The sequence below is a fragment of the Rissa tridactyla genome, chromosome Z (genome assembly GCF_028500815.1).
Source record: "Rissa tridactyla isolate bRisTri1 chromosome Z, bRisTri1.patW.cur.20221130, whole genome shotgun sequence".
NCBI classification, from domain to species: domain Eukaryota; kingdom Metazoa; phylum Chordata; class Aves; order Charadriiformes; family Laridae; genus Rissa; species Rissa tridactyla.
The window spans coordinates 8,305,860-8,327,646 of NC_071497.1; the positions used below are offsets into that span (position 1 = coordinate 8,305,860).

The 21,787-nt window shown below is 38.4% G+C and overlaps 1 protein-coding gene across 1 annotated transcript; it reads left to right on the forward strand.

Annotated features, from left to right (window-relative positions):
• The first annotated feature begins 5 nt into the window (after window positions 1–5).
• TMEM167A (transmembrane protein 167A) lies at window positions 6–20,541 on the forward strand. Its single transcript, XM_054186315.1, has 4 exons — window positions 6–85; window positions 10,164–10,273; window positions 15,853–15,887; window positions 19,289–20,541. Exons 1-4 carry the CDS (start codon window positions 83–85, stop codon window positions 19,357–19,359), a joined length of 219 nt encoding a protein of 72 aa, XP_054042290.1. The 5' UTR covers window positions 6–82; the 3' UTR covers window positions 19,360–20,541.
• The last annotated feature ends 1,246 nt before the right edge of the window (window positions 20,542–21,787 follow it).

Genomic DNA, 21,787 nt, shown 5'->3' on the forward strand with positions numbered 1-21,787 from the left:
CCCCGCCCCTGCAGGGGGCGCCCCGGCGGAGCGCTTCCGCCACGCCACGGCGGAAGTGTGATGTGGCCGTGAGCGCGTCGCCATGGTAAGCGCGGGACGGCGGGCGCCTGCTCCGCTCCGCGATCGCCCCCGGCCCCCGTCCCCGTCCTGTCCCGGTCCCCTCCCGCCGGCACTGCCGGCTTCGCGGCCAACTGCGTCTCTGCCCAGCGACGCCCACCAGGCCCGCTGGCGCCCCGGAGGCCCCTCACATCCCAACCGACCCGGGCCTTAGAACCCCCTCACAGGCTGAGGCCTTCGCCCCGCCGCGGGGCAGCTAGTTCCCGGGAACGGGGCCGTCACAGTCCCACCGAAAAGCCGTGTCTGGCCTAGCAGAAGGGCACACCGGCCGGGTCTGTGGCCCCTCGGTCCTTCCCGCCCCCAGCCCGGCACGTTTTTCGGCTGCAGGAGCTTAACCCGGGGTTTCTGTGTGGCAGCAGTCCTTGCTCCAACCTGCTGTGTATTGTCAGAGTAGTGTTTCGGTCTTTCTGATCTTCTGATTTAATGCATATGTTGTTTGATATCTTGCTTCTCGATCAGTCAGCTGAATCCTGACACTGACTGCTGCTCTCGTTTTTCAGGAAGATCGTCAGAGGCCTAGGTCCATTTGCTAATGAAAAGTATGAATGGTCTATATAGAGTTAATCTAGAGGTTTATTAACATAGCCATTTATGTTTTCGAAGGTTTCTGCCTTTTTTTCATTATACATACAGAGAATATAAATGGGGGATTTGTACTTGGGTTAGAGTTAGAGCTGTTCTTTGAAATAATCCTTCTCAACTAAGGCGAAGATCTTTATATGAGCAGGGGAAACACATGATTTTAAAATTAAAAGGAAAAACAAAGAAATAGCTAAGAGAAGAAAAGGTTTTCTTGTGCAAATAAAGGTTTGTGTGTAACTTCAACACAGAATTATTTTAAGGTGAGCATTTTCAAAATTTTTCATAGACTCACAGAATGGTTTGGGTTGGAAGGGGCCTTTAAAGATCACCTAGTCCACGCCCCGCTGCTATGGGCAAGGATATCTTCCACTAGATTAGGTTGCTCAAAGCCCCATGCAACCTGGCTTTGACAGGTTATCCATCACCAGTGATATGAACTGTACAACTTGCACCGAATCTTTTTGTACTTCCCCCATATTTATTAGAAGATTAATATCTCTTGAACTTCCTTATGGTTCAGTTCAAAAAAAGTTCTAGGCTCCAGATCTTGTCACCGGCAGGAAATTGCTGGAAGTTGCTCACCTGAGCATTCCTTGGCAGATCTTTTAGATGAACCTGTTCTAATCTGTGGCTTCAAGCACTGAACAAAGGGTTTTCATGATAAGCGTAAATTATCTCAGAAGATCTAAAGTGCACATACAGAAAACGAGACAAAAGAGAAGTGAATACCTCACCTCTAATCAGTGCTTTGAAAAGGTAGATACTATAGAAGTACAACATCATCTTGCTGTTCTTCATAATGCTTAAAAGGATTTCAGATTATAGAAAAAAGGCAAGAGAACCTTGATGATCAGTGAGACATCTATGTTGCTCAGTTTGGCACTTAAATATGGCACTAATATTTAGCAAAAAGATTATGGCAGGCATACAAGCTTTGTGAGAATCTTTTTCTCTGCTTGTCCTTGTTTCTTAGAAGTTACTCTGTATGCTTCAAGGAACCTGAAGTAAGGTAGAATCTTTTGCTTAGATTTTTATTGTGATTTTATGTCAAAGGAGGTGAAAATAAGATTCAGTCTTGTGGTGTTTAAATCTCCTCAGGGAAAACAGTAGCCCTCATGGCGTATCCAGGACCTTGGATTCTCCATGATGCTACCTCTGGTGTCATGGCTGTTTCTAAAAAAAATTGTTTTGTGGGATTAGCAGTCATGAGCTGTTATTAACGAGTTTCTTTTGAGCTCACATTTGACTGTGAGATAGGAAACAGCTGTATATTGTCATATGGAAGAGAGTAGAGCTACACCTCCAATTTGTTCTCTTCCTCCAAAGAAAATGAACTGCAACTGTGTCAAGTCAGTATCTGTGTGAATAGCATGATTTTTGAAGCATAATTTACAAAGAACTTCATCCTTTGGAACTTTCCATCCCATTGTCTCTCGGGCTTCCTTACCACATCCTTACCAAGCAAGTCAAAACTTGTGCTGGGTGAACAGTCAGCTGCTGCCAAACAGAATAAATATAAGCCGGCTTCTACCTGTCTTTTCCCTTATGTGAAAGCAAAACTTGTGTTTATTTTTTTCCTGTTCACTGCCAGTGGGTAGAGAAAAAAAATGGTATTTTAACTTAAGCCAACTTTGAAAGCAGGTAGAAGCTGCTCAATGGATTAAAAAGTTACTGGAAACGGGAGGCATGCTGTATAATCACACAGCTGCTTAATTTATATAGAGGCAGAATATGTATTGTTTACCAACTTTCACAAATCATTGTGTCAGTTTAACCTGTCAACTTTTGAAATTTTATATCTGAAAACTCAACAAAACTTTTCTTAGTGGGGTTGAAAAATTTGCTACACAGATGTGGTGTGGTGGGTGGAAGAAGCCTAAAGTAACATTAAAATTAGTGATGAGCTTCTCACCTTCTGAAGGGTGGTCTTCACTTTCCTTCATAGCAAAAGCATGTAACTGCAGCTAAGCATGAGTACATGTACAAAAAAGCATCTTAGTATGTGTCTGTAATTGCAATTTAGTGATGAAAAAAAAAAGAATTGCAGAAAACTTCACGAAGATGGCTTCTTTCCCTTCATGCTCTGGTTACGACTGACCTCAAGTCCCACATTTCTGCCAAAAAATTGATTTGTGAACTTCCCATAAGGACAAACATTTCTGTCACAATCTTTGTTACTGTGTTAGAATGGTGTTTATAGAAGGAAGGGGAATTGCTCATATAACCAATTGTAAAAATGTTCCTTAGTAAATACTGATCCAAACCAAGCTCTCAGATATAAACATACCAGGATTTGAGACACTGTTCTCCCAAAGAGCTTTCAGGATTCTTCAAGTACAAAGTTTGGCTTATTCAAAGTTATAAGGAGGAATCAATCCTGATTAAAATTTGCTAATAGCTTTGTTTTTATCGTGGCCTAAAAGCAGATAGGATTAAAAACATCTCCTAGTTCATCTTGCAGTCTTTAGGTGTCTTTGTATTGTGAATTTATTTTGGGATAATGATGGACAACTTTTTGTATGTCTGATTATACATTATAGATTCTCCATTCGTGATCCAAACTCTAAATTGAACAAAAAAGGAAGTTATCATAAAGTAGTCAATGTCACAATTTAATTTTTTGATTGGCTGCAGCATTAGACACCATGCACATCCACTGTAATAGCATGGTAATGGTGCATCTGCTAGCTCCTTACACCAAAAGTTCAATTTTGAAACTGTTCTTTAGGTATTGTGGCGAAGAAGAGGGGATTCAAGTAAGCATGGAATTTCAACATCGTCACTTTGAGGCGTCGTTTCAGTGTTGGTCTGTGAAATTGAATTGCAGTAAAAATACTAAATAAGTTAAAGTCAAGAGAGCTTTTGTAGGAGAGGACAACTGTTCCATCTGTTAAGTAATTGTCTAATTGTTTAAAGAGATTGCTTATGTTTTAAACAGATGTATTAGTCTCCAGTTGACTGAAAAGCATAAGTGTTAATTCCTATGTGCTGTACTTGCCATATCGATTAGACAGCATACTTCTTCAAGAAGTGTCTCGGGGAAGGATTCCCTATTACTCTAATCGAGCGTTAGCCCAAATTTTATAAATCCAAAGATACATATTTGAGACAGAACTTTGAATATTTTAGGCAAAAATGTGAATGAGCATTAAATTTTATGCTTAAATTCATCGGAAACTAAATACTGGGGTCAATGTGCGGTAAAGTTAAAGTAAAAAACCCTATTCATGTTGGAGCAACCACTAACTGCTAACTGGATGGTATTTGGATACTTACTAAGCACAAACCAGTTTTGTCTAAACAGCTCTTCCTTAGTTCTTCAGTGTAGTTTTGCTAATAATCACTTCAAAATTAACTGATTTGCAAATTCGGTATTTTTCTTAGCATGCCTCTTTTACAAATGCTTATTTTCCATTCATTTTTATCAGATTACATTTGGCAGCAGTGTGAAAACAAATTATTTTGGAATAGGTTGGAAAATAATATAATTATGTGCATGTTTTAATTAAATTTAGCAATTGCTTTGACATTCAGGTTGGGAGTAATCTTACATGTTTTATGTCCTATCATTTTTTTCAATATTATACTCCTAGAAATTTGATTTAGACTGGGGAAATATGAATTGCAGTACCTAATGGAAACCTCAGATAATAAGCATTTTCTCTTCCAGCTTTTTAAGGACCTCTCCATTAAAATTTCATAGATTGATATCACTTTTCTATGATGGGATGTGAAGCCTACATTACTATTTTAATGGAGGCTTTTACATTTTTATCAGCTCTTGCTTAACCACAGTTTAACGACGGTGTAAGCTCTTGCTCACATTTTAATATGAGAAAGGCAGTTAAATGACTGGATATCGGCATTTGTTTCTTTGGTTCCAGAGAACATAATCATCCATCAATTTTATAATACTAAGGAGAAAAAAAGAAAATAAAACACTTCTAGAAAGACTGTGTATTCTGCAGCGTATTACACAAATGTGGTTATCATTTCTTTAGAATATTCCAATAATTTATCTTGTTTGCCCACATAAATTGATTATTATAATAGTAACTGTGGAGCAAAGTTTAACAACTTGCTGGCACTACAATGGCCTCTCTTTTTATAGCACACACAGATGAAATCATGGTCACGCTGCAATCCGAGATAGAGTAATCATTTTGTAAATACTGAAAGTCTAGGAAAGATTAAGCTTTGGTTTCAGTGTTAAGTCTGTTGAGATAAACTGCGAGAGCTTTTTCTTTAGGCTGTCTACCCACCCAGGGGGACAACAGTATGGGGTTTATGTTCTCCTCCTGCATTTTTTTTTCACCTAGGAAAAAAAAATGATATCAAATGTTTTATTTTAAATTAAAGTGTATGAGGCATGGGGAAATTCAGCAGGTCCTTCCATGGCAAAGGTAGTTGCATCAAAACTTAAGATACAATTTATTATAGTGCTACCCAAGGGTTGCATCATTAAGTGGTTCATAATTCTGTGGTGCTGTCTGCAAAGAAGTGGAACAAAACAGTATCTGAATCACAGAATGCAGGAGTGATGGAGTGAATAAGTGCAGAGGTAGATACAGTACAAAGTCTTGGATATGGCTGTTGTTTTCACTGTTGGAAAAATCTTAGGATCAGTACATCTATTATGACTATCTCTGCTGAGGCTGAATACACATTCATCAGTGATCACGAAAAATTTAGGCAGTCATCTGACTGTGCCCTTCCTTTCAGCATATTGAGTGAAATACTCTTATGAAGTGCAAGAGCTGTTGATAACCAGAACTCTTTTTTTTTTTTTTTTTTTAACTTCTTCTCCCCGAGTGTCATAAATTTAATGCTGACTAAATTTCAGGAGTGACAACGTCGTCTATAATGAGGTTGACAGGGGCGGTTCAAATGTTATGGCCCATCAGGATTCCCTTCTTCAGACACATAGGAAATTTTTCACTCTAAATCAACACTTACTAAAGTATATTAAACACTTGAATTACCATGTGCTACTCCATAGATTTCTTTTTTACTCCACGCACAAGCTTCTTCCCTCTCTCCTCACCGCAGAAAAAGGAGCTGATGCACCATCTCTTGCTCCTGAGTTGTAGCAGACTCACCGAGGGCATCTTCCAGAGGCAACTGGAGACTCTTCCTTCCCTTATGAATCCCTGTTTTGCCACAGTGGCCTCTGTTCCAGCAGCTGTTCAGATGCTGACTCAGATGGGAATACCTTCAAATGTCTCCAGCTGTAACATTTCTAGCTACCATATATTCGCATAGGTATTTCTAATACATGCCACCACTGCTAATCTGAACACAAGAAAACTTTTGAGAGTATTAATTATCTATTTCTATGGTATATTATATGGAATTATTTTTACTATGATATGATCAGGGAAATAATATTAAGGCCTTTTTTTAAGGTCTAATTTTGGGAAGGATTTAAAAGAGCCTTTGGGCATATAGCTCTCAAAGCTAAAATCCATCGTCTTAAATTTCTAAAGACTTATGAAAAAACTTGCTCTTGCAAGTTCTGCTGAATAAAATACCTCATTAATGCTGCAGGTGATGTGATAGTGCTCCACAACTACCTGGAGACAGCACACAGGAGAGGGAGGGAGGGGAAAAAGTGTAATTACCTAAGTAACACAAAATGTAACTACTAAGGTGCTTCCACCATGTCAGAAATGTGCCAAATGCAGATGTAGAAAATTTCAGCATTTATAATTGAAGCCACAGCTTGCAGTGTCTAAGACAAGAACAAAACACCAGTGCTGATTCTTTTTAGCATTTTCAATCTAAGTCTTCGGAAGTTAGTTGTATTTTCACCAGCATGTGGACACAGTCTAAAAGATAGCGTCAGTTTCTCCGTGGGCTGAAAGCTCTTTACAGTGGGAATGAGGCTCACAGTTCTTCCTTAAGCCAGTCAACATGTTTGAAAAATTCCAGTTAATTGCTTTTGGATCAGAGGAACCCGGTTTAACCAAATGAACTGCAACCCACCTACATTACGACATTTTCCAAATAGCTTGGTATGTGGATGCAGTATTTTTTAAAAGAATTCCGAGTAAAGTATGACTCTTAGAGCAGCTTTTAATTACATTAGTTCAAGCAGCTGGATGTAAATTGCCCTTTTCTGTAAATTCAGCTGGGCCGTAAGAATTACTTCAGATATGAAATGTGAAGCCATCTACTTCAGAAATAAATTTTCATTTCCAGTTTAAAACTGTAAATAAATTTTAAAATATGCCTGTCTGTCCTTTTAAAGTGACTATATAGATAAATATGTAATTAGGAGCAGATATCAGTGGAATGGCATCTGTAATTACAGCGGTGCCCTACACAGCATATCTGGAGAAACACATGAAGAGCCCAACAAAGAACAATTATATACTGCCCCTATTGATTGACTAATAACACATTTCATGAGTATACATTTACAGTCCCTGCTTAAGAGGAAGCAAGTGTGCCCTTCTGCCATTTTCTTATGTGGAAGTACCCGATGCCGCCAGCCTCCTTGGGAAGCAGCTGCAGGAGAAAGCTTGCAGGAATTCATGGGAACCGAGCGAGCTCTGGCAGGCACTGTGCTGTGAGATGTCGGGAGCAGCTGTCTCTCCCGGAGGACTGATCAAATTAATCAGTTGATAGGGAGTATCTGGCTTTGCTGAGAGGCAGCCACTCCTGGATCCGGCCCCGTCGTGTTCCTAGACCCGCGGGAGCCAGGAGACACTGTCTCTTGTAGGTCGTAAGAGTTGTCTCTGTTGGGGGAACTGAGAGTTTCCTGGTTTCTGAAGTTGGCAAAAGCTTGTGCCTAGTACAAAGGCAAGAGTCCACTGATAATGATGGGCAGCGTGTTGTCCTTTGTGAATAATCTGTCCATTATTTATGACCCAGTAGAATAGAAATGATGACTCAGCTAGCTCAGCTAAGATACTAAGCCAAACACGATTTAGCAAATGCCATGGCCTGGAAGAAAAGCAGGTAGCCTCACCTAGAGGGACTGAGGGCTGTCTCTGGCTGTTGGACCAGCGCTCCACTGTAATGTCCCCTCTCCTTGTTCTCACGTCACAGTAACCTTCCCGCATGTCAGCTGTTGCGTGTGGTTGCCATTTACTCTCTACCTTTCTCCACGACCTGCCTTCTCTCTGCATCCTAATAATTACATTTTCACCCTGTCCTTTTTTTGTGTCTCAGGCTGTTGTCATAGAAAAGGAATGAGGGAGCTGGCTTGGGAATTTTGCTCCTGCAGAAGGATGGCTGATGGCAAGAGGGCTGCTGCGTCAGGCAGAAGTAAAGGAGAGAGTAGGGCACCCACTCCAAGGGGTAATGCTGCCTTTAAGGGCATGCCCTCACGGATGCTGAAACTTCTCATGCAGGCTGCAGAGGCAGAGTTGGGCAAAAAGTACAAAATTCAGTTGCTGTGTTGACCCTCTCTATGCTGTTCCTTCTTAACGGGTAGCTCCCCACCCACAGGTGGCATGTCGCACCCCATTAGCTTAGACATTTAAATTAGGTTGTCTGTATCCCTCTGTTTAATGCATGTATTCAGGCTGGCAGTTGTATGCATGTTCCAGTATTGCTTCATATAATTCATGGTGACTTCCGCATAAGCTAAGGTTATTTTTTTTTTTTTTGTTATGAGGTTTTAGATCTCAGGATCAGAAGGGTCATGGATGTTCTAATGGCTTTGCTTCTACTAGAGCTTCTCATTTTTCTCTCTTAATTTGCTGTTAGTGCAATACTGAACTCAAATATTGTGATTTCATTTATAATTCTGCTTAACTATGTAGAGAAATTTGATTATCAGAGTGTCAAAACATTAGAATTTTGTGACATAGGAAGAAAGTGCATATAGATCAACAGAAATATGCCTCAGGCTATGGAAATGGGAGTACTGATGTGCTCTTAAATCCCACTGAGTTCTGCTTGAAGAAGGAAACTGCAATGTAATATCCCTTTATGAGTGCTAAGTATTTACACATAATTAAATACTACTACTCAGTTTTCTGGGTTGAGCAGTAAGAAAAAAATATGAGATGTTTAGACAGCAGTTCGTCAGAACTCCAGAACGAAGGGTGAATTCATTGCATTTGCTTTGCCATTTTTTTGGAGTTCAGACTAAATAGGATTTGCAAGTGAGGGTAGGCAAGCAAAGAGAAAATAGGGCTTTTTGAAGTAATTACTTAGCATACTACCTGGTGCTGTTAAATTGGCCAAAATGTCAGTTGAGACATGCTAAGTGGAAAAAAAAAACCCGAAACAATAAAACTGCAGCTTCGTGCAGCTGGATTATTTTCACTTTATAAGAAGAATTTAAGTCTCAGATTTGGGACTAATTATTAGAAGCTACAGATCACAAGGACTAGTAGGCAAATATTTCTACTAAAACTAGTGAACCTATTGGGTAAAAAAATTAAAATTTTGCTAGTGCCCTATATATTGGAATGGTGATCTGCCACTTGCTGGAAATCAGCATCAGCCATCTTTATTCCAGGTTTTGTACTTTATTATGGAGTTATAGCAGTCCTTACATGAGTACCTTCTCTCCCCCCATGATGTTTATACTTCTGGAAAAGATTGCTTTGTATAAGCAATGGTGGTTGCTTATAAGTTAATGATAAAAGAACATGTTGGCCGCACAAGACTCAGACTTTAGTTAAAAAAACCAAAATGCTTCTGAGATGCACTTACTGCATATTTTAAACTTTAGCAAATAGCCAGATAACATAGCAGTTTCTCACATATCGTTTCTTGTTATTGCCACTAGGCAGATTAGTTTGACTGCCACACTGTAGATTTTTACTTCTGCATCCTAAGGCAATTGTTCATTTGTTCAGCATTTTCCATAATTAACACTTCTAAAAAATATATTTATAGTAAAGATATTTTTAAATTAAAAATGAAAAGATTATTTGAAAATAAGATTAATACATTATCTTTTTGTAGATCATGCGGGTTTAATTCTATGTATTTCTACAAATCTTTTGAATTTTGGGTGTAATCTTCATAAAGCAGTATATTAACAATCCTCCTACATATTTCTTGTCTTGGCTGCCTCTGGTTTAGTTGTCAGATATTCTTCACCTCCACCTTCACCACCACCACCATATTCTATTGATGCAAACCACAGTTACACTTATTCTCGGCTGAGAGGGAACATCTGTTTTCTGTAACTCTTAGCCTGCTGCTAATGGATTTCCACAAACTGGCTTCGGAACAGGTGCCTGGGAGCAATACTGTAAGGTTACCATTTTGTCTGCTATTTCTTTACCCTTCTTGGGATGGCTTGAGAAAGAAAAAGCGTTCTTCCACCATTGTGTGCAACGGGCTGTCAAAAGAGTTTCTGGATCACTGGAATTTCAGGTTTAATTTTTGGTTTTAATGGGTATGTCTAGGGGATCACTTATTTTCTGTAGCCTATGCAGTGAGGAAAGTTTTGTACTGCAAAGAAGTAATTTTTCTTTTCTGATGTTCTTCCGTAGTCTGCCATCTTCAACTTTCAGAGTCTTCTGACTGTAATCTTGCTGCTCATATGTACCTGTGCCTATATCAGATCCTTGGCTCCCAGCTTACTGGACAAAAATAAAACTGGGTACGTAGTCTGGTCGTTTTAAAAATACACAAGCTGTTTGGTTTTAACTGCAACGTTTTACTCTTAGTATCTTCTAATAATGTGTGATAATACAATCATATTTTGAAAAATTTCTCTCTTCTTTAAAGATACAAATCTTCATTTTATATCTTACAATAGAAGGCAATAAGGTATTTGCAATTCACTTAGTTGCAATTTTTTAGTAAGAATTTATTAACTAACAAAGCCAGCTAATATTGCTTTATTAGTTATTTTCTAGATTTGCAGTTTTCTCATTAGAGGCTATTAAAGATACAACCATGAGTGACAGAAAGAAAACATTTTTCTACGTGCAGCTGTTGCTGTAATAATTTATTTTTAATTCTTCAGGCTGGATTAAAAAAAAACACATTAACATCAGAAGCTGTCTTTTTGTTTGTTTTCAAAATAGGCATTTTGGAAGTACAAGTTTGAAACACAGCTTCAGCAAAACTATTCAGTCTTTAACTAAAAAAAAATTCAAACTATTTTTTAAAATAAGCAACACTATCTATACCTGTGGACTCTTTAAATATTTTTTTTTTTTTATTCTTTAAGGAATTTATAGAAAAGTTTTTGAAAGCTTCTACAAAACCTACCTTTTTTTTTTTGTGTCGTTTGATCACTATAACTTCATCTCTCACTGAAGGGAGACATGCTTCCTAAAGCATACGTTCCTAGGTGACCAGTGTTTTTCTCCTTTGCGTTCCACATTCTCCTGGAATGCGCTTAATGTTGCAGCGCCAGTACTGCTGCAAAACAGTTCTTCTCTGCCCTGCTTGGCAGCACAATTTTTGGGGTGGTGGGGAAAGAGGACAGCCATGGAGCCAAATCTGTGCTTCACTTACACTGTTAATACCCATTCACCTTTTGGCTTACCAGTTATCTTTGTGCTACAAAGACCGTGACTGGATGCTGGGTTCAATCAGCAGTATGCAGAACTGTGATTTAAATGCTGTAGTTTTAATGTAACAATAGGGCAATTTTGACCTAGAAACCACTGAGGCTGTCTGTAGTATTTCGGTAATACTGTCATCTAAGGTTAATACAAAGGAGATAATATTTATAGAAGTAGGAGGTGATTCTGGCTAGTAATGTTCTAGCTGGAAAAAACAGACAGGCTTTTGGGCACTGGGTGTTTGACTTGTCCACTTTTTCCATTAGGTCATTTGCTGTTAAAGAAAATGTTTTTTTCCCTAAGTATCTTCTGTCACTTCTGCATTTTATTTTCAGAAAAAGTGTCAAGTTTTAAGTAGACTCCTTGTCACCAAGAACCTTGAGTGTTTTATCTTCTAAAAACCATTGTTGTAATTAAGCTCCAGAATTGCCGTTTTATCATACAAGATTTCTTTTAGTGGTGTGAGATACCCAGAGTACACTAGCTTTTTTCAATTTGGAGTTCTAACATGAAAATTCTTGTGTCCTTTCATATGAGGCCTTGAGGTTGCCACTGACATGAGAGATTTCTTTTGATAAAAGTAAAGAAGGAAAGAAAGAATGACTTCATGAAGGACTGGGGGTGTTGGGGGGAATTTGGGTGTCTGCTAATGGAAGATAACACAATAGTCAATGAGGTATACACAGTAAGAAGTAAGAATATTTATTTAACTGATTAAAATTTTAGTGCTGTTCTTGGCAAGGAGTGTTTCCTTTAATCTGGAGCTACTCTGTTTATTCTTGAGGCAAATCTGTCTGGAGTACAATAGAACTCTCTTCATAAAATGTTTTCAAAGGGTGCTGACACAGTGGAGGAGTTGGGCGTTTGATCTGCAGGTTTGTATTTATATAGATGTTGGACATACTATTTTATTTTTGTTTTATATATACGTATGTAGACTGCTTTGTACTGGAGAATAAAACGTTGGCCTGGAAGCAATGAAATTTGTTTCCTGAATGGTAGATGTTTACATGGAGCTCGTATGCTGTTAAACCCCTGTCCCTTTTCACTAACATATTCCATGCTCAAATGGAAATGTCTAGACATACTGGATAAAATAAATTCTAGTGATATTTCATTTTACCACAGAGATGATCTTACCTCATTATTCTTGCTGCAAATTAACAGCATAAAAAAGTAGCAATAAAATATTAAAGTGACAGAGAGGAGAGATGTTGATAGTTATTCACTATATTTCTGACTAAGTGAGTGGTAACTTTGGTGAAGATTTAAATCTGTTGATAGTAAGTAAAGAAACATGTTTCTGTTGGTTGAGAGACTGTTGCAAAGTGATGTCACCCATCCTCATAACACCGTATTTCATCCTGTTGACTTCTGCCAACATGTGTCTTTTCCTACCAAGCCAAACAGAATTTTAAACCTTCATTTTCCCTGACGCATCTTGAGTGTTTCCATGTGCTTTGTCCTGAGCAATGCAGCATTTAAGGTTGGGAAAGCAAGTAGGGATTTACTGTTTCATGCTAACTAGAGGAGAATGCGTACCACAACATAATTCTCTCCTCCCTGCGAACCAGAAAGATGTGTTAGCTTATATGCAGCGGAGGTTTCCTTTGACTTGCCATAAGCATTGCAGTGGGGTATCTCCACACTCCCTCCTGCAGTGGTAGTGGGGTAAACACATGGCAGCTGCATTTTACAGCATTCCCAGTTTAGTGGCCAAAGTCTAAAGGCCCGCTAGACCTTTCTCGTCTTATGGGGTTTCATTTCTTTAGATTTTTTATTATCCGGAGAACTAACACGACTTTCATGATCAGTGCTTTTAACATTAGCACTGAAAGGCAGGAATATGCAGCAGCTCGTTTGACTTGTGGCTGGCAGAAAACAGCAGGTGTGCAAGCCAGACTGAGACATTTCACCTGCATCAAAACAAGGATGAAGATGAACCTGAGGAGGAGAATAAGGAACAGTGCAATTACTTTGAGTAGTTGCTTCAGGAGGAATTATTTTGGAGCAGATTCATTCAAGGCATCGTTTCTGTAATAATCAAACGGGTTTTGACTTGGAGAGGTGCGTGTTGTGGACCTGAGATGAGCACTAATGGAGAAATTCAAAAGAGCAGAAGGCCTGCACAGGCTTTTCTTCCAATGTCAGCTCCCCGGTTCATCCAGGGGCTGTGATTACAGCTGTGTAGAAGGTCCAGATTTCAATTTGCTTTTGCTCAGCCGCAAACTATGTGGATAAACAGATGTACTGAGCTGTTCCAATAGCAGCACAAGCCTCTTAAAAAGGTACTGTTGTCATCTGTTGGAAAGCTTGTCGGTCCTCATGTCAGTGACTTTAAGTTCTTAAATTGTTAACTGCAGTAAGGGTGGCTGATGAAACCCATACTCTGTCTTGTACCTCCCACATCTGAAAGGAAAATTCATATTTTCCCCCATAAGGGTTTTTTCTAGGGCTAGGAACAATATACAATACTTAATTATAATTTTACATTGTTACACATGGTTTTAAAAACCATGAGAAGGCAAAGAAATACCCTTGGTGACAGGGTGACAGGCAAACTCAACAGGTTTATGGACTGAAGGACTTAATACTGTTTTTCTCAGATAAGATTCTTCAAATATGCATATGAAAAGAACAGTGGTGTTTTATTTCTTTGAGTTCCTGGGCAAGTTTTTGAGAGAGGGCAACATGAGATGCTGGGCTGTACAAGTTTTTTGTTGGTTTTACAGCATGCAATCTGTAAACCTTAATTATAGAGAGAGTAAAAGCAATTTGAGAATCTTAAGTGCCATCAGACAGCATTACGGGTCTGTGTATTTTCCTGTATAAGATTTACACATGAATGCCTTTTTACCTGCATACATCTTCAAAAAATGCATAGATATCTTCAGGTTACTTTACTGTATGACCTCTTAGCCTGGAAAAGTGTGATGGTCTACATGTAGGGTTTATTACTTCTGCTTGTGGAGCTATATAAAAGCAGAAAAAATGAGCTTTGGCTATACAGAAACTTCTGGCTTGAGGTAAAATGATCTAACGCACAAATGAAAAAGCCCATTTTCTAAAAATGAAAATCCTGGAATGCTGTTCGCAGTAATGTGGTCAGCAAGAGGTACATTGGTTAAAAAGCATTTCACTCTGAATTTGAAAACGTCAGTCGCTGGCTCTTGGAACGCTTGGTTCTCACCTGCCCAGCACCGGGCTTTTGTTTCAGAAATAAAGGGGAGGCTGCTAAATGGAAAGAGGGAGAGATGCTGAAGTAAACTAAGACCATAAAAGAGGCCAGAAGATATAAAGTACTGCAGAAATTCTTTTTTAAAAAGTGCTGGATATGTTGACTGCTGAAGTATGCAGGAGCAAGTGGCCCAAAACTACCTGTCTGCATTTAAGCAGGAAAAAAATAGGCAACTGCCAGAGCCCAAGAAAGAGGGAAGGCAGATAATCAAACCATTGTGGGTGTGGGTTCAGAGCACTGTGGGAAAGCACTTGGAGGACTGCCATCACAGCAGGTAGTAGATACAGCCCCACAAGTAACGTAGGCTGAAGTTAACTGCTGATAAACATATCAGGAGAAGGAGGAAAAATAATTAGGTTTTTTTTAGTCCATAAATCTATAAATAAACAATATAGTTAAATCCAGATGTTTTCACTGCATTGCTACAAGTCACATACTATGAAGGAAACCTTCCTGGAGACAAGTTTTCAACACAGTTTTGACAAACATTTGAAAGGCTAAAAACTGGCTTCTAGTTCAGGACGCTTCAGTATTCTTCCCCTCTTCTTCCTCATATTCTAAAGCAGTCTCTGCTCCTGTTCCTCTTGAGCAGTCAGTATGAGATCATTCTGGTTACACAGAGAAATTGTGAATTTGCAGCATACATGCTTGTACATTTGGAGGAGCTCTGAAGAGTCGAATCATGCTTTTCTCCTTTGCTATTCCACTTCTGAGAATTACCATCTTGGGCAAGCAGCATTAGAGAAACATGAGCAAGGTAAACCATTTTAAAAGAGTAAAAACAAACCCGAAGACTTGTTCTGTTATTTATTTCAATACAAGTATTCTATATCAGATTACACCTATGAGTATGCTCTGCTAGAAAAGGCATTTTTATCTATTGTTGCTAAGGGAAATACAGAAGAGGGGCTACAAAGCATTAAATTTAAAGTACTCAGGTTTATCATCTCTCTTACCTGCAGGAAAACTTGCTTCAAATTCTTCAAAAACTTCTTCAAATTCTATTTATTTAAAATAAAAAGTTTCCCATATACAATAACATGGAGGCCTGTTGGGTGTTTCTTACTCGAGTATTTTTCTAGGTTTTGATTTTTTTTCTTTACATAATTTTCGGCCTGGGGTAGTTCAATGTAGAATGCAGAATTCTGATGAAATCTTCAGTTTTGGAAGATGGACTGAGTAAATGCATGTTTGTTTTTCTTTCATGCAGAAAACCTTGCTAGACTTAGAAAGAACTTTGCCACTTGTTCAGTTCATAGCCTGTACTCCTCTGTGCAGGTATCTGGTGTTTTCTGAAGTCGAGAAGAGTGTCGAGTTGACAAAGTACTGTTAATTTGGGTTGCTTTAGCATAGAAGAAAGAAAATCAGTTGACTTAAATTATTTTATTAAACCAAGAGCCTAATGAATTTTTTTTATCTTTACAGGCTATTGGGAATATTCTGGAAATGCGCCAGGATTGGTAATCTTTTTTCTTTGAAATCTTTAAGACCAATACTTTTTCTAGAGTATGGATTATTTATTAGGATAATGTTTCCATGTAACAATGAAACCCATACTCATAAATCATCTTAAAAAATGCAGGTTTTATCTCCATGACATATAATCAAGGAGGGGTGGGGATGGGGTATGACTATCTTACTTAGCATCATGGAAGCCTGCATTTTCTAATGTCAATTCATATATGTGGTGTTATATTTGCAAATATCTTCTGCATTTTTTCTATGTGAAATAACCAAGAGCACACTTCTTATTAACTTACAAAGAAAGCAATGATTCCTTATAAACTGCTGTCTATTTGAAATTCTAATCGACTACTGACAAAAGCCAGGTATTTACCTTATAGTAATAAAACAACATGAAATTCATAATGCAGTAAGGTTCTGTTTAGTCACAAATGTATTTTATCTCTCCTTTCTTTAGTTAGCTTCTGTGCACTTCTGAACTATGCAAAGGTGTTGGTGTTCAAGGGTCATCTATATGCAGGCTGATCAGCTTTATCTGATTTTAGACGTCTGCTCATAACATTGATATATATGTTTATTTTAATCCTTAATCTGAATTCATTTTGAGAAGGAAATGGGAATATGCAACAGAAGTTCAGTCTTGGCATTAAGGTGTATGCAAGATTTTTAAAAAATTACAAATCCATCATCGAAATGGTGTTCTTCAAATTGCATTGTTAATGCAGAGCAGAAACACTGAACTTGTAATTCTAGGTCTTCCTACTTGTCATTGAACCTAAAGAAAAAATATATGGTTCGGTTCCTTTTTCTGTATTCTCAGTCTTTGAAAGGGACATGACATACTTTTTTTTTTTCCAGTGTGTCAAAAAGCATTGACGCAAAAACCATTTTTTTGTAAAGACCTGCTGTTAAAATGATTGCAGAGATTGTCCTATTTAGATAATAGACATTACAGAACTACTTTCAGTATTGTAATTGAAAGATACTGTCAAGGTGGCAGCTGTCAGAAATGAATTTTGAGCTATACCAGCAAAAAAAAGTGTAAAAATTCAGCTGCATTAAGGTTTGTTCGAGGCTGAACAGAACACCTTACCTTACCATCTTCCTTTTAGTTAAGTAAATGTATATTTTTTCTATTAGCTACGCACAGCAAGCAGTTAAACAAACTATTTGAAAGAGCACACAAGAGGTTTCATAAGGTCCCTGTCAACTGGATGAAGTTAAGAACTGCAGTTCATCTGGAACATAGTCTTGCTTTCCCATCATGTAGTAACATTAACATGTTTGCATTTGCTGTATCCAAGGTAATGCGTGCACTCTTGTGCCCCATACTGAACTGCTCCCTTTTCCCATTTTCATGTAAAACACTAATTTCTTTTCAACTGACACCTAGAGTGGTCCAATTTTACTTTCTTTCAGGCTGACGGATGAGAAGGTAGCATCTCAACGTTCTTTCTGTACATTTCCTTACATGACAGTACCGTATTCTCAGTGTGGGAAGTGGGCTTTGAAGATGATTCCTATCATTTTATTTTTGTTAATCGCAAAGGCGTGTAGAAAGTGCAGGCTTTCAAAAACGAAAATGCCTGTTGGCTTCCTTTACATTTAATTTGCCGAGTATGTTTGAACAACCTTTTCACATGTGCATAAGATTTTAATAACCAGCAAGTGGTTACATATTTACAAAGTTGTGCAAAATTGTGTTTAATCCTACCACATGGTGATTTCTCTTTTATGAAAATTAAGAGCAGGAAAGTATAACCCATATGAAAATTGTAATACTCTAAACTGTAGGAGGTGGACTTCCTCAAAAATTTATTTTTAACAGATGTGAAATTGCAGACGTTAATTCACTCAGTTATTTGAAGTTTAATTAAATATACGCCAGATCATGACAACATCTTGTACAGTCACTGTAGCAGGCACTCCTGCTTATGGGAGGTGTCACTACAAGTATTTTATTTTTCTTTTGCTGTGGAAAGTTTGTTTCTCCTGTATTTGAAGGTCCTGCTAGTAAAAGAGACATTTTTTTCTGAGGATTACACTCAGTGCTAGACTTGGGAGCCTTGACAGGTTTTTTTTTGTTCAATGTTCCTCTGGAAACCGCGTCTCAGAAAAGATGGTCTATAGTAAGACAAAAGACCTTGCACAGCAAAAAGAAATTGAAGTTTGTTTGTTTAAAGCAAACAGCTCTACCTCTGTCTTTATGCTTCTGAATGCATAAACCCAGGAATATTCTCACTTTAAAGGGTCATTGCTGTGTTAACACTTCCTGACAGTTTTGTACAGTGGAATCGCCATCCAGCGCAGGGGACTCTGCTCTCCAGAGAGGAGTTAATGGATTAATGAAAAGTAATGCTTAAGTAGAACAGTAAAAATGCCTGGCTAAGTAAGTGGAGGAAGCGCCCATGTAAATAGGTAGCAGTCTGATTAACATTACTAATATTCCCCGATTATGTTACAGTTCCCTACCCTAGGGTTCTTTTTTTTTTTTTTTCACACTTAATGTGGTGAACAAGAGGCATCTGTAACACTTAGTTTGGGAGCAGATGGGTGGGAATAGATCTTTCTCGATTGCCTTTGCCAACAAATATAAATCTGTTAATAAACTTAATTTTCATCCTTGATCTGCCCTGGAAAACTGTAACACTAATTCAAAAGAGTCAGAAATAGAGTTGTCTCTGTAAGTTCTGTAATCTGTTGACCATTTTTATCACTAACCTGAAAATCTGTGGACCAGACAGTCTCCACATGCTCACAATGTTACATCTCTCTAGCAAAGAAAAAAGCCAGGCATCTGGCCATGCCTGGGCTGCTGTGAGCTGCCCAGCCGGTTAGCTGGCTCCTACATGGTACCATGCATAGAAGATACACCCTGCATATAGCAGCTGTCATGGCCAGACAGCATCGAGGTACACCTCAGCTGACATGGAACAGCTTTTGAGCAGCGATAGCCGTTAGCCAGAACTGGGAACGGAGCCAGTAAAAGATTTGGTGTCTTGATCAGCCTTCCAGTGCCTGCCTCTTTTGAACTAAGAGATAGCAGCAATATATTCTATTTGGGTTTTTTTTTAAATGTTTTCCTGGAAATTGCATCTGAGAAAAGATGGTTTATAGTGAGATAAAAGGCCTTACATTGACCTCTGCTTAAAGCAAACAGCTCCAGCTCTGTCTTTATGTAGCAATATATCCTGTCCTACATTTTAGTTTTCCCACTCCCATCCATGTTCTTCCTTAATACAGAACTGTAGTTTTAACAGCATTTCTCCAGCTAGAAATGTTGAGTGCTAATTTCATGTGCAATGGAATAATTACCATCCTAGGCCAGGAGCAGTCTAGATCTGTTTAGTCATGCCTGAATTTTTGTTTGGTTTGGTTTTTTTTCCCCTCCTCTCAGGTGAACGGAAGAGCCCCTACGTGGCTGTGTGCTGTGTCGTGATGGCCTTCAGCATCCTGTTTGTACAGTAGCAACTGGACAGTGTCCGCTGCACCCTACTACCAAACAGCAGAGCACGGAAGAACTTTGGGCAGAAAGAGATGGAAAAGTGTCATCAAGTCTCCTGTCTCATGTTTGGATAGCCTGTCTCTTAGTGGACACCCCCAACTCCTGCAAACAGACCATCGTGTACAGTATTAGTGACCGTAATGTAACTAACTCCAGATGACATGGACTTATTAATGTCGAGTCAGTAGTGACACTCCTGATGTAACTCTTGAAAGGCTGTCTGCAGTATTTCTGAGTCTCAGGAGATCTTGTTTTACACCATGCAGTTGACAAAGCTTCAAATTTTTTGTTTGATAGACCCATTTTGTGAAATTTAAAAGTGATAAATCTGACCATAGCAATAAGACCATTCTCGTAAGAATAAAGAACGTTGTCACTTTAGGATATGTTTATGAAAGTATTTTCAGTTCTTACTGTCTCAACAATTCCTGTCATTTTGTGATAGCTACACTCACATATTAAAAATATGACCTCTGGCCTAAGTTACATTCAGCTTTCATTTTCTAAACTGGTAATTCCTCGAATAATCTACCAATATTTTTATTGTAAAAATATGAATAAAGGCAGGGACCATAATTGCAGTGATGTCTGACTAGCTGCTGAGATGGCACGGATGGGAGATTTGGGAACGTGTACTGCTCTGTGTAAAATATCATATGTATTCATTTTTAGAGATCTAAGTCTCAGGTAAATCATTCCCCAGCTTTTTTCAACATTGTGAGAAAAGGATTCTAAGGGCTCTGCTGCTGTTGTTGCATGTCATACAAGGTTGCTAAATCAGCTAAGTGAACAGTTAGCTTCATAGGAGTCTGCAGATAAGGAAGTTGCATGTACCAATATTCTAAAGGTTTAAAACAACTAAATTAGATTGCACTCACTATTAATGAGGATTAGGTTACCTTCAGTAATACTTGCCATCAGCATTTATTCTATAATTTTGCAAATTTTCAGTAATCTCGTACATGATTTTAAGTAAATGATTTTAAGCCTGACAGGTGTGTTTACACCAGATAACGTACTGTGACAACATGTGACTTCATAGTGACTGCATTTGAGAGAGTTGCCTGTCAGCAGTACTTTTTCTTGCTCTGAAAATGTCTGTGATCAAAGTGAGCTAAGCTGGCAATAAAACACACTGAAAGGTATGTAAATTTTGTCATTCTTGTTTGAAAAACTTGTTTCATAGATCCAGGTTACTCTGCATTTAGAAAGAAAGTGATTATTAGTTATTATTTGTATTATCTCACATATACCTGCATATCTAAATCACCATCAGAAGTACTCATCCAAAACTCTGCTCTAATCTGGACCCAGGAAAAACAGATTTCTCCAATTCAGGCCAAATAAATACCCCTGGCTGTAAACCAGGCAGATTCGGAGGAGTGCAGAGCTGTATGATGATGATGATGTGTATTGTGCACGCACAGAAGCCTTAAACTGTGCAGGAGATCTGGGCTGAGGCAGCATCTATTTCTGAAATTTTAAATGTGGTACTGCTCCAAGCACAGCATCAAAACAACTAATTTCTGGATTTCAAAGGTGCTATTCCTAGACTGGAAGGGGGAGAAATTCCTAAGGAGTCTTGCGTTTTGACCATTAAGTGTATATATGTTCAAAATATGCAAAGAATCATCTGATAACTTTTTATATTAAGCAATTATATTATAGTTTTTAATATTTATGGGCTTTTATTATAAGTAGTGGTGTTTATATGATATTCACACATTTCTAATTTGTCCAAAACTGTCCTAGCTATCAGATTAATTCTTAGTAATCCCTTATGTTTAGCTGTGACTAGGCAAACCAGTAAAACAACCCAAGAAAATTTTTAATTCTGAGATTATGAAAACTATGACACAGAGGCATCGTATTGCAAAAGCCTTTCCTGTTCACAGCATTTTATCATTGAAGAAGTTCAGACAAACAGTCCTCTTGCTGTTTGTCATTTGTTGTTCAAACTTTAAAATTATTTCTTATACAGCAGTTCTTCATTTTATCCTAAATGCAGGTCGTTGATGGTCACCTGCTAGTTTGGGATTTTTTTTATTTTCCGCTTGATATGGAATGGATGTCATGGATGACTTTCCAGGATATTCGTGGCATGCTAGCTGCATGGTTGCTCAACAGCGTTACTTTAGCAGCAAAGCAAGTACCACATTTCTCAGCAGCTGCTGGCAATAAGTAGGTTCAGCAGCATTAGGTTGTATGCAAGCGTTAGAAATTATGTAGGCAGAGATAAGGGTCTTCTGTGGTGGGGCGGTTCAACACTTGCCCCTAGTAAAAGTATCTGAGAACAGGATCTTTAAACTGTGACAAACTTCAGTTGTTTTGAAATGACCGCTGTAGGCAGGTGTTTGCCTCATCCTGAGTTCTTTGTTTTTCAAAGTTTTG

What these genes read in the sequence shown, in the direction of transcription:
- TMEM167A (XM_054186315.1), top strand. An exon ending in CTGGACAAAAATAAAACTGG is followed by an intron (nt 10,274 to 15,852) that starts GTACGTAGTCTG and finishes TTATCTTTACAG; the next exon opens with GCTATTGGGAATATTCTGGA. An exon ending in CTGGAAATGCGCCAGGATTG is followed by an intron (nt 15,888 to 19,288) that starts GTAATCTTTTTT and finishes CCCTCCTCTCAG; the next exon opens with GTGAACGGAAGAGCCCCTAC.